Source organism: Strix aluco, chromosome 4, assembly GCF_031877795.1.
Source record: "Strix aluco isolate bStrAlu1 chromosome 4, bStrAlu1.hap1, whole genome shotgun sequence".
Lineage (NCBI taxonomy): Eukaryota > Metazoa > Chordata > Aves > Strigiformes > Strigidae > Strix > Strix aluco.
This window is the reverse complement of record NC_133934.1, coordinates 49,181,714-49,194,538: the sequence shown is the minus strand read 5'-3', so window position 1 is coordinate 49,194,538 and position 12,825 is coordinate 49,181,714. Positions and strand designations below refer to the sequence as shown.

The window sequence follows — 12,825 nt, the reverse complement described above, 5'->3', positions numbered from 1 at the left end:
GGTGCAGAAAATGAAGCCTCTATGGAGCAGCTAGCTCACATTTAGATACAATATGCACACATTAAGTGTAGTTATTGCTAGGTGAACTTCACCCTAAGCTAGTCTGTGGCACTCTACTACATAGAGGTGCTATATTGTAATCCATGTTCTAGATGTCTCCAGTAATCCTTTTGAGTTTCATGTGGGAGAAAATGCAGTGCCTCTTCCATCTTCCATTTTGAGAAATCTCATCAAGTAATAGACCCTTTATGAACTATAATTATATATAACTGTATTGCTGACTTTTGTATTACTCCTTGCTATGTGGTAGTTAGTTGCAGCAGTCGCAAGGCAAATCTTAACAATTAATGTAGTTTCCTGCTGCATTGTGTTGTGGAAAGCAGTATTTCATACAAATCTTTTCTTGTTCATCTACTTAATATAGCAGCACAAAGTTGAGAAGGATGTTAATTGTTCCAGTAAGATTTCTAAAGCTTAGTTCTGGATTGAGGGACTGATTTCCATGCAGTGTTTTCTTGTGAAGGTAGAGCTAGCTTTAGAATTCTGGAGGTACCTTATGAATGTATAAAGTCTGTTTCTCTGGGGAAGCCAGAACATCTTATTTCAGCTCTCCCAGTAAGTCGCATATTCTAGTCAAACGATGAAACAAAAGGGTTAAGACAATTTTAACGTTTCACATGTGTGGGACAGATTATGATACTACTACTTGCTTATATTTTCAACAGTCTAGATCTCATTTCCAAAATCCCTGGGTGCCAAGTACATTAAACTCTCTAAGGATATATGCATTGGAGCCAAATTTTTAAATATATGTGGGTACCTCAAGCAACAGATAAGCATCTGTAAGCATCTAACAGGATTTTAAATATGCCTTCTTATGTTGCTTCTAACAAATTTAATTTTTGTCCTTTTGTTGTGTAAATTACTTAAAAATCAAAACCTAAGAATACTTTGGAAACTGAGCTTATGCTCTAGTTTCGTAGACTCTTTTGAAAATTCATGCTCTATTTAAAAATCCACACTGTGTGAAAAAACACTACCATCCATATCACTGGGATGATTGCAGTGCCACAGATCACAGAATGTAAATGAGACTACTGAAAATTTTTCCCATATTGAATAATCCAGCCTCTGAAGAAAACAGGCGGTGCGAGGCTATAAGATTATCTTCAAAATCATTTTCTTCCCTTGTTGAAAATAAATTATTAACCCCCTAATTCTTAAATTACAGTGTTTTTTCTTGTCTTGCCTGATTATTTTTTGAGGGGGGAGTTGCTCTAGTTTCTGAAACTCTGCCTCTCAAAACTCTTTTGCCTTACCTATAACAATTAAGCTATTGTTTTGCTTAGGAAAGTAGCCTGACTTAATTCAGGTTTGTGCCTCAGAGTAAACTGAAATGTTTAATAGCTCTGTGTGTGCCTAATGATGTGAGCCCTGCAGCCACTAAAGCACCTGTCTCAGTGTGTAACCGGCCAGGGTTCACCATTGTGCATGGTTGGAGATTCACATAACAAAACAGGCAATTAGACAGTGTTAGGGATTTGGAGCAAACTAACAATGCAGGGAAATTGCCAGCGAAGATTAGTTATCTCTTGCCTGATAAAAGCAGGTATCAATGGAAAACTCTTGAATTGTCCTTCCATATGGAAAGTTTAATGTCTAATGAAGACTGCCGGGGTTAAGCTCTGAAAACAAAGATCTGGAAAGTTGAAAGTGTGCTTAAATTAACATTTCTGCTACCCTTTCAGATCACTCCTAAATCCGTGAGTTGCTGCCAGTTTTGACTGTGCACCTAATGGCAACCTCTTGTGTCCAAATAGAAAATTCTCTGTGATTTTCACCTTTGTGGATTAAAAATTACTCCAAAAGGATGATGTGCAGCATTTGGGATTTGAAAGAGCAGCATTAATAGTATTGCCTTATTGTGGGTCTTAGAAGGTATATATGCTCTTTCTTGGGTCTGTCCTGTAAGACACTGAGCATACCTCTTAACTTGTGCTGGGCTTCCTGGCCCAACAGCTTCCCTGTGTGTGCAGTTGGTTTTGAAGTTTGTTCCATCAGCTGCTTCATGGTGCAGCTTCCTGCGTTGGGTGGTTATTTTGATCAGTCATGAGAGCGATGGGCTGGCTGGCTGATTGCTGAGGTGTTCCTCCTGGCTGGGTGACAGGCTTGCTGACTGACCTTGGCCAACTGGCTTTAACTCTGCTGGGAGATAGCGGCTAATATTTTCCAAGGCATCTAGGAGCCCATGGCTCACCCTGAAGGGGGCTGATGCATTTGGAAAATGTTAGTCTATTAAACTCACCCCAAAGGGACATAGTGTAGGCTAATTTATGTTTGTAAGACAGCTTGGGGTCTTGGATTCCTGTGATGTGAATATCTTGCACTCTCCTCTTCGTAGAGGCAAACAAGATCCATTCCTGTGGTTGTTTCATCAGACAGTCAGGCTGTACTGAATCTACATCTGCTGATAAGAAAGCAACTTCTAGATAAATCATGCAGGCATGTTTCTGAAGCCTAGAAATAAGAACTTCTGGCTCCAATAACAAAAGCCTGGGCTGCTCAACCCAAGGAAGTCTGCCTACTGCTCTGGTAGCAATCAATCCATCACCCTTCCTCTGGCATTGCCAACTGCGGGCACATTGTGAGGGCTCACAGGGCTGGTAGGTGTGGCAAAAATGGCAGCAGGCCTCAGAAGCAGCAGAAAAAAGGAGCTGCCCTGCCAACTGCACGGGGGCCACTCATGCTCCAGCAGGCACCTGGGGGACAATGAGGTGGCCCGTTCTTGAGACATGGTGGCTCTGCTCTTGGCTGTTGCCCTCGATGGCTGAAGAGGGGTAGAGAGACATCTGGAAGAAGGTTGAGAGAGGTGCACCCCCACTGGGGTAATACAGGGTTGTAACAATGGAGCTGAGATAAAGGCATGCTTTATCTGTGTGTTCTTCATGCTCACTATATTCTTTAAATATCTTTATATTCTCCTGCTGCAGAATAGGAATAGTGGCCATGCCTGAGGCAACCAGCATGTGTCTGTGGTGCTCCTTGTGGCATCTAGCTGTCCTCCTGTCCTCACAGAAAATCATTAATTAAATTTAAATGCCTCTTGCTGCATTTCCCGCATGGGTCTTTTTATGTCTTAAGCTGGTCATTAGGATTTTTGTGGCTCGTGTGTAGTTATGCTGCATGAGTTCTTTAATAAACCATATTGAGGGCGAAAGTGTCTGTATGAGAGGGGTGAGAGAGAAGCTGAGTGGCTTCTCTGTGGGTGTCTGAAGTGAATGAGAAGTGAGGGAGAAAAGAAAGGATTAAGAAGTAATTAAAGGATAGAGAGAACGATAAATAAGGAAGAAAGGAAAAGACTGCAAGGAATATTACTGATGGGTTTTAAATTTGAATTGGGGCAGTCATTTTTTTTACACACTCAGGGGGAAGAAGTTGGAGGGAGCCTTGGCTGCTGTTATGCTTTCAAATCATAATCTAAGTGCTGCCTTGATTATACACCATTCTGGTTGTTGTGGCCTAATGATTAGAGCATAAAACTTGGAGACAAAAAATATGCTGCTTTTCATGACTGTAAAGGACTTGCTGGGTGGTTTTGAATGAGTTATTTCACTTCACTGTGCCTCATTTTCCTGATCTGCAAAATAGGGATATTAATGCCTATTTTTGTGAAGTCAGTCTGAGAAACTTAAATGGAAACTTCTGTATAAATGTCAAGTATCATTATTATTGTTCTTAAACTAATCCATTGTAGTCAACTGCTTTTATAGTTTTTATGAAAGCAAATACAATGGGAGCTACATAATTGGCTGCCTAACAATGTTGTTTTAATTAGAAGACGACAAAAAGTGTCTGAAAAATGCAACAGTGGGTTGCCTTTTTTCATCAATTGCAAAAAAAAATTCTGCTAGAACTGAACCATACCATACCAGGTAATAAAGTTGCTCTGAAGTATATGTGACCCACTGATCAGAAGTAACAGGCTCATAATTTTTTGTTACATGTTTGGTTCGCTATTTGCCTGGCACAGTCAAAGATTTTCAGTTATTGTTGAGCAAGTAAGACTGAGGGTAAAAATGTGAAAAATTTATGTGTTTACTTCTTTGCCAGCATCTGAGAGATGAAGTTTCCTCATGCTGTGACTTTAAAATCCTAATTTTGAGTTAATAGTTTGCAATGTCTGAATTATACACCTTTGGAAACAAATAGTATAACAAACCCTGATGCTCCCTCTCCTTGGTGAGGTGAATATGACCCATCTTCTAATACAATGCTGTTAGAACAAGGCAATGGAACTAAACTGGGAAAATGTGAGTCCCATTACCCTTCACATTTGCCTAAATCCTGTTTATCTGAAAGGTAATCCTGCCTCTGCCATTTTACCCTGAGGGTGGATGGTCCCAGTGATTCAGGCCAGGGCCACATGCAGAAAGCTTTATCAGTAGGGGTATGCTGTATGGCAGGATGCTCTTAATCCAGAACACTGATTATACTAGGAAAATTGAATGTTTGCTAGTCTAGTTTATTCTTCTTCTCCTGAATTTGTCCTGACAGGAACAGGATTTTGCTGGTGTAACGATGTTTATTTTGTGATGGAGAAAGAGGAACATTTGGGTTCTTTTAAGACAGAGCAATGTTGGTCATAAGTAATGTGTCTTCATACATCTAAGTGATTTGGCAAAAATCTGTTATGTAGTCTTGGCCTTAACATGACCCCAGAGCGAGTAACTTGTGACCTGTCTGTCCTCATCAGCGTCAGTATTGCTGCCTTCTAGAACAGCCCAATTAAGATAATTTTATGGTTGCTGTAGGAGGACTTAGTATCTGTAAGGCAGGCTGAGTGGAGCAGTCCTGGCTGTTCATTTTTGGTCCCCAGAGACTGCATTGCAACAGAGAGACTGCCTCTTCGAAGTGCTTTCCTCCACTGGGCAGCACAAACCCATTTTCTGCAGGCTCACCTTCATCCAGCGCCTCGTTATCTGTGCACTCATTCCCTCTAAACCCAAGGCTGTTGAGGGACAGGTATTACATTATATGCTGAGTGAGATGGGTAGAGCAATGTGACATCTGGATGCTGATGGTTCTGTAAGATGATGGACGTAGTGCTGGTATTAAAATAATTACACCATAGCATGAAAAGACTCAAATCTGTTTCCTGGGAAGCCATGTCCATTCAGAAGAAAAGTTTTAATGACTTTAAAGAGCCAGTTTGGAATGGGGCTTTTTGTTTGGTTGGGTTCTTTAATTATTATTTTGAGGATATTTGTGAGGACTGATCTTTTTTGCTTGTTCAGAGTCCTGCTGTTGTTTGCACCAGGTGTAGTGAGTGCATTAAGTCTTTGGGAGAGGGCAACAATTATTTTTTCTAAGACCAATTTAACATGTTGGATCATTAGATTTTACCTTTTTATCCTGATGGTGAGAAAAAAAATCACACTGAGTATGTCACATTAATATGATTTTTTTACTTAAAAGAATAATCTAGCATTGGGTTTGCATTCTTTCTGTGAATGGATAGCATAAAATGTTGTCATTGGGAATAGTGGACTGCTCATCCTCTCAGTGAAGCTAAGATGAATTTTTTAAGTGTGATAGCACTGGGAAGCAAGACTATTTTTCAGGGTAAGCACAACAAAATTCTAGCAGGTAATGCTTTTCATCAGAAAACATTTGTAAGAAAAATGCTGAAAAACATTCCTCTAGTTCCACTATTAGGTAGGTTTTATTTTCTTTCTCAGTAAGAATAGTGAGTGTACATACAGACAAAACATACCTTGCTCTACCATTATTCTGAATTGCTAGTTGCAAATGAGATTTTTTTCTATCTACTCTTGCACTCCTTGATAGGTCTTTTTCAAGTGTAAGAAATGGATAAATGGATTTGATTTTTAAGCAAACGGTCTCATTGCAATTCCACGTCAGCAAAAAGCAGTCTCTTCTGAGAAGATGAGATGAAAAGGCAGGCGGTCAACACAAAGGAGCCACAGAACACTCTTCATCTCTAAGAGCTCAACAGACACATATTAAAACGGGTTGACTGAACCTCAGTCCCATGTCTCGTGGGTTCATCTTTGGGGAAATGAGGTCCACTATGTTTTTTCTGATTGCAGCACTAGCTGCCTCTTCATGCTTCTCTACTGGCCACTTGAGGTAGAAGGCCAAATTCTGCTTTGCCATGACAAAGGTCAGTTGGACAGCTTTCTCCCAGTTCTCCCCAAACAGATTAAAGTGAATACAGACTGAGACAATGTGTAAACTGTCATGTAAAGTTTATATACAAGAATATAACATTTATCTGGAGTATTTACAAGGTTAATTAAAGCAATATTTTACAACTCTTTCAGGTTAACCACTAGGTATATTACAGTTAGGCTAGAGATGGTTTAATTTGCAAAATAATAAAAAAAAAAAAGTTGCATTCAGATCAACCGGCTTCAAAACTCGTTCATTTTTTCTGAGAGAAGGGCTCAGACTTGTGAAAATAAAATGTGAGAATGGTTAATATACTCTTACTGGTGCCTATGTATCACATGCAAGAGTCGTAACATGACCTTTATTGTGTTAATATAGATGGCAAGCCATTTCACCTCGGTGAAAGAGTCGTACCCACTGTGACAGGCCAGTCGCACGCATGGCTGTCTTTCTCTGCATCTCCTACTTTTCCACAACAAACATGCATGTATACAGAGAAGCAGCAATATAAATGAACCAGCATTACCAAAAATGAAGAGGGAAAAACCTCAGACCAAAGTCACATTTGCAACCATTAAAAAAAAAAAAAAAAAGCTTTAAGCGAGATACTTTAATACTTCCCAAAAATAGTCATGATTTTTTTTATTACATTTTAACCTATGTACAAAAAACTGAGGGCTCCCTCCCATCTTGGAGAGCGGTCACCATGTCTCATGCCCGTGGCATCTCGAGGCTCAGAGGGGCCGAAGCAAGAAGGTGCAGGAGGCCCAGAGAGCTCGGGACAGAGGTGGCTGCTGGAGGCAGGCAGAGCCAAAGCCACTAACACTGCAGTTTGCGGATGCTGCGGGAGAACCGCTTGAAAGCCCTCTGCCCTTTTTGCCACCGCTTCAGCGAGGTGATCACCAGTTCCCCAGCTTGCTTTTGCCCCATCACCAAGTAGGGGACATTGATGTCGTTCATCTCATCGCAGGTGCACTGGAGGCCACCTTTGAGCCAGAGCACGATCTTCCTCAGATCTCTTTCTGTCAGCCCATTCAGCTTGTAGATGGTTTTGCTCTTTGTTTCGGGGGTGATCTTGGTATCCCCATTGATGTAGGCAATCTCCTTCACTTTTATCTTCAAGGCTAATAGAGCGAGGGGAGGGGGAAGTGGGGAGAGGGAGAGAGATTGAGAGGTTTTTTCCCATTAGTGCACATAAAGAGGACCTGGGGAGGGAGGTGCTCTATTGCTAATTAAACTGTCAGGGCTGACAGAAGAGGCAGCAGGTGGCTCCATTTCTAAAGCCACAAAGGGCATGCAAGTCATTTCAGTTTGAATCAACCTTAGGGTTGAGGTTTTCTGGGTTTCTTTTCTCCTCTTCCCCCTCCCCCTCTTTTTCCTTCCCTTCCAAATTAATATTTTCTCCAGCTTTACTCCTGTTTGCAAACAGAGAGAGGGCAGGTTTGCTAGGGTAAGCAGAGCTCTGGTTTTGGCTGGGAGAGAAGTCTTTCTGAAACTAGAGTCTGAAGGGGAGGTGGGGAAGCAAGTACCTAGACCTAATCTGAAATCTGATCTCTGCTGCGGCCAAAGACTTCTAAACTTAATTTATTAGGCTGGAGAGGATTTTAGGCAAACCTGTAAGGAAATGATATTTTGCATGCATTGTTTTTTTGAAAGAATAGATCCCATGGAGGGCAAATTGGTCCAACAGCTGCATTCGATTTGGTAAAATAACTAAGAGGGGGATGCAGGGCTCTGTAAGAATCTGTGGGGCATGTTTAGCTTTAGGAGGATTTATCTGAGTGCAATTTGCCAGGCCAAAGTTATTGGTTGTTTTAGCAATTATGTCCCACAGTCATGGTTTCAGGTTTTGGGTGGTGGTGGGGTTTTTTTAAAGAAGGACTTTTGAATTGTTGTAGATATTTATACTACAAATCTGTTTCCAGGTATAAACATTGACCTATTATAAAAGGATTCCCCTCCTTATTCCCTTTTTCTCTTGAAATGCTAATGTGTGGATAATGTGCCATTCACTTGTCGGTGTCGAAGGGGCTTTCTTGTCCTCTTCTAACCCCAGATTTTCCCATTAAGTTTATATCCCCAATTGTCTGTGCATTACCTTCTCTGTCAAATGATATACAGAGCTTCATTCTTAATCTGTGGAGAGAGTCTTTCTTACGATACGTGAGATTGGTCATGCGTCTCTTTTCTCATACGTCTAAATGAAGCTTTGCTCTACTTCTCCCCAGGCAATAGTCTGGATGAAAGATTGGGTTTTTTTCCCATTTTACTTTCTATTCGGCTGGCCAGCAACATCCACGTAAAAGGGCACTACTTTGAAACAGCAAACAGAAAAGGACTATAAAAAAGGTTACTTTTTATTCCAAGGTGGAATTTTGTGTTTCATGACCCAATGGTCAGAGAGGTCCATCTGCAGCTAAGACAAAGCCCTGCCTTTATTCAGGCACATCTCTCCCTGACTCCACCGGGAGTTTTACCTGATCCTCAACTCTCGAGTTTCAAACGGGGGGGGGGGGGGGCTCGGGGGGCTCTGCTTCCACTTACCAAAGTCATTTTTGCAGAGGTTTTCCACGATGTCATTATCGTCTTCGTTTTTGTTCTTACAGGCATCGCAGACCTTGGGTGCTGGAAATGAAAGGGACAGTCCCCGTCAGGCTCGGGGAGAAGGGGACAGCAGGTGGCGTTGGAAGCCCTTCGGGAAGCGCCGCTTTCCCGTCCCCGACCCCGGCGCCTTCTGCCCCCCGACCCCGGCGCTACCCGAGCACTGGGACGCGCCTTACCTCGCTGGAGGGGGGCACGGTGTGCTTTTAAGGTCACACCTCAACCAAAAGCGTTTTTTTTTCCTACGGGGGAAAGAGTAAAGGGGGAGGGGGGGCACACGGCACAAAGCACCCCAGCGCCGCGCTTCAGCGACGGTCTTTGCATAAGGCGGTTGTCCCTCCGGGAGCCGCGTCCCGGACCTTTTCCTCGGGGACGGAGGCGGGCAAAGGCCGGGAGATGCGGGTCGGCGCCAGTTCCCCGACGGTGCCCGCGGTTTCCCCGGTCCCCTCGGGAAAGCCTCCCCGAACCTGATCCGCGGCCCCTTCCCCGGTGTCGTCGTCGTCCCCCGCCCCCCCCCGTTCCGGAGCAGCGGGGTGTGCTGTAACGGGAGGGGGACGTCTCCGCTCCACTGCCGAAAGCCGCAGGGGGGATACCCCACTGTCGGGGCGGCTCAGCGAGAGGGCAGATGCTGGTGGCCCAGCGGCTCCTTCTTACCTTCCCTGGTGACGGGGAGGATGTGGTCGCTGCTGGCCAGCGGGATGCAGAGGTCGTTGTCCTTGGGGAAGCGGCTGCAGTCCAGCATGTCGGGCCAGGGGAAGCCGAAGGCGGACATCACCGGGGCGCAGCTCTCCTTCACCTCCTCGCAGAGCGAGTGGCAGGGCTGGATGATCTCGTCCAGGTCGTCGATGCAGACGGGGGCAAAGAGGGAGCAGAGGAACTTCCTGGTGTCGGGGTGGCACTGCTTCTGCACCAGCGGGATCCAGGTGGAGGCCTGCTCCAGCACCTCCTGCACCGTCTCATGCCCCAGCAGGTTGGGCAGCCGCATGCTCTGGTACTCGATGCCCCGGCACAGCAGCATCGGGGCGGGGATGGGCTTGCAGTTGGAGCGCTTGTAGGAGAAGTCGGGCTCCCCGAAGGGGAAGAGCCCAGCGGCCGAACCCATGCACTGGGACGCCAGCAGGAGCAGGGCACAGAGGCGGCGCTGCATTTTGGAGGGCAGGGGGGCTGGCGAAAGGCTTAGGGGGCCGGGGTGGCGGGGCGCGGAGCGGGCGGCGCGCCGCTGCCCTCGGCCGCAGGCAGCGTCCCCCAGCCCGGGCTCCTGCCTGCCAGACGGCGACGGGAGGCTCTGAGCGAGATACTGGGGCAAACGGGAGTTTTCTGGATTTTTTTGTATGCAAATAGCAGGGGGAGCGGGAGCTGGGAGGAGCCTGGTGACAGCCATCCTGAAAGGATTGGTCACTACTTTCTCGGTCTGCTTTTGCTCAGGGGGATTGTCTTTTGGCAGGAAATCCTTGCAAGAAGCGGTACCGTGCGAGCACGGGGAAGGGGGGAAAGATCCCCGCGAACAAAGAGCCAGCAAAGCCCGAGGAGCAACTCGGCTGGGCAGGGGGAGCGGGGCCGCTCTCAGGCGGCGGGGAGCCGGGGGTGAGCTTTGCCGCTAACACCGCTACTGCGGGGCGGTGGGACCCCCTCTCCCCCCGGCCCCCCTTGCCCACCTTCGGCGGATGCCAGGCGTGGCCGAGCCGCTTCCCCGAACAGGGGGCGAGGCCGTCTGCTCCCCAGCCCCCGGGAGGTGTCTGGCACCTCGCCCCCCGCCCCCCGCGATGCTGGTAGGGCTCGGCCCGGCGCTGCAGCCGCAGGCAGCGGCCGGGGGCTGCCGGCTTCCCCAGCCCCCCTCCGGCTCGGCAGCGCCCAGACGCCGGGCGCTGCCTGCCGGGCGCTGCCTGCGGGGCCCTTCTTCCCCCCCCCCCCCCCCCCCCCCCCAAGTCCCTCCTGCCCCTGGGTCTCCCCTGAGAGGAGCGGCGTCTGCAGTGGACACCGGCCCTACAGCCCCTGAATGGCCCCCGACTGCCCAAGGGGGTTTTCCCTGGGTGGGAGCATCCAAGCGCTTTTGAAATACCGTCACCTGGCACGTTTTTCTAAGGCTAAAAGCGTGGGCCTGGCTCTGTGCAGTGTAGGCATGTCCCTTTCCCTTTGCTCCTGTCTTCACCTAGAAACTCCCTTAAAGAATTATGTTTGTGTTGATTTACCACAAAGGGGAAGACAACAGGCAAGGCACTGGGATCACAACGCAGCTTCAGTGCAATTTGGGTATTTCTTGGATTTTTAGTAATATTTTTTATGGGATTATTATTGAAAAGAGTAGGCCTGTGTAGTATCATTTTGTGGTAAACCACATTCATTAATCAGCTACTGAATATATCTCCTTACAGAGATGTTTTATGGGAAGCTAGCCTTAGCCATGAGGACTTCTGTAAACTGCAGGATCCCTGTATATCCAGTTTCCAGACTGGGCTTCCTGGAGGTCTGAGTCACTGCTTGTGGCGTAGGAAAGAGATGGGACCTGCAGCATTCCCACCAGGAAGGCACAGGGCTGCCCCAGGCAGGCTCCTGTCACGCGCGGAAGCCAGTGCCAACTCCTTCGGAGGAGGCTTCAAGATCCTTTCCAGTGGGCCATGCTGATGGATGTAATCTTCCTGTAGGCCAGCTTCTCTCTCCTTTAAAGTTGTTTCATACCTGGAAAATAAATGTCCTGAATGTCTAATATCACTTGTGGAAGGGCTTAAAAGTAGTTTATTTCTTACAGCTCCACATATTCTTGCCATTTATTATCTGTGTTCAACTCATTCCTTTAAACAATAAATCTGTAATCTCTTCACCTCGGTCAGTTTCCATGGCACTGAGCCCCACCAATGACTTATGGTGCCAATTTAAGCCCATTTTGCCAAGTCTTGAGGATTGCCAGAGGCTGTAGCTGTTGCCACTTTTAGGAGATGTCCCTTTCAGCTCCCAGTGCTGGTCCCACCGGCCTCTGTCCTCAACTCCTCATCAGTGGAAGGAGACCTACCAGCTCATTTGCTATTACCCTGAACAGCTGGGCTATTCACCAGGTCTTTGTAAAACGGACCAGTTTGTGGTTTGCTTTTCTCTCTCCTTTTTTCACTGCTTCTGATTTTTTGGTCATTGACATCCCTTCAGGTGGATTTCAGCATGACCAGAAGACAATTTGCCCGCTCCATATATTCCTGGTAGCTCCATACACCACTTTCCACAGATTCAGACAGCTGGGCTGTGTGGAAGCAAGAGCCCAAATCCTAACAGACTGTTTAGACTGGAGATAATAACTATTTTCTGTGGTGGAGGATGAGACATTTCCGACAGAAATCTGCTTGTTTTTTTCACCAGAACGGTTTGCTTGTTTGTTTCCAGCCCACAGGAAATAAGGAGGAAAAACACGGTATTTTTCCTGGATTAAGCTTTGATTTGAAATGAGGCTTTATGAGACCTTACTATTTCCATTTTTAATCACCCTTGGCGAAGTAATTTACTATAAATTTGAAATGATCTGAGATCACGTAAACAAAACCAGCCCAAGCCTGCAGACCCGAGCAGTCACAGAATCACAGAATCATCTAGGTTGAAAAAGACTTTGAAGATCATCTAGTCCAACCATTAACCTAACACTGACAGTTCCCAACTAATACCCCTAAGCGCTATGTCAACCCGACTCTTAAACACCTCCAGGGATGGGGACTCCACCACTGCCCTGGGCAGCCCATTCCAACACCTAACTACCCGTTCTGTAAAGAAATGCTTCCTAATATCCAGTCTAAACCTTCCCTGGCGCAACTTGAGTCCATTCCCTCTTGTCCTATCGCTTGTTACTTGGTTAAAGAGACTCATCCCCAGCTCTCTGCAACCTCCTTTCAGGTAGTTGTAGAGGGCGATGAGGTCTCCCCTCAGCCTCCTCTTCTCCAGACTAAACACCCCCAGTTCCCTCAGCCGCTCCTCGTACGACATGTGCTCCAGACCCTTCACCAGCTTCGTTGCCCTTCTCTGGACACGCTCGAGTAATTCAATGTCCTTTTTGTA

General features: G+C 46.3%; 1 protein-coding gene across 1 annotated transcript; it reads right to left on the bottom strand.

The window, feature by feature from the left end:
- Positions 1-6,252: 6,252 nt before the first annotated feature.
- SFRP2 (secreted frizzled related protein 2) lies at positions 6,253-10,087 on the bottom strand. The gene is made up of 3 exons (XM_074821416.1): positions 9,448-10,087; positions 8,737-8,817; positions 6,253-7,316 (listed from the first exon to the last, which is right to left on the bottom strand). The coding sequence occupies exons 1-3, from the start codon at positions 9,938-9,940 to the stop codon at positions 7,012-7,014; spliced, it is 879 nt and encodes a 292-aa protein (XP_074677517.1). The 5' UTR covers positions 9,941-10,087; the 3' UTR covers positions 6,253-7,011.
- Positions 10,088-12,825: the final 2,738 nt, after the last annotated feature.

Excerpts from the sequence above, each read along its gene's own strand:
- SFRP2 (XM_074821416.1), bottom strand. The coding sequence starts at position 9,940 with ATGCAGCGCCGCCTCTGTGCCCTGCTCCTGCTGGCGTCCCAGTGCATG. Across the intron at positions 8,818-9,447 it reads CCTCCCCGTCACCAGGGAAG|CACCCAAGGTCTGCGATGCC; the intron begins GTAAGAAGGAGC and ends TTTCATTTCCAG. Across the intron at positions 7,317-8,736 it reads CCTCTGCAAAAATGACTTTG|CCTTGAAGATAAAAGTGAAG; the intron begins GTAAGTGGAAGC and ends TCGCTCTATTAG.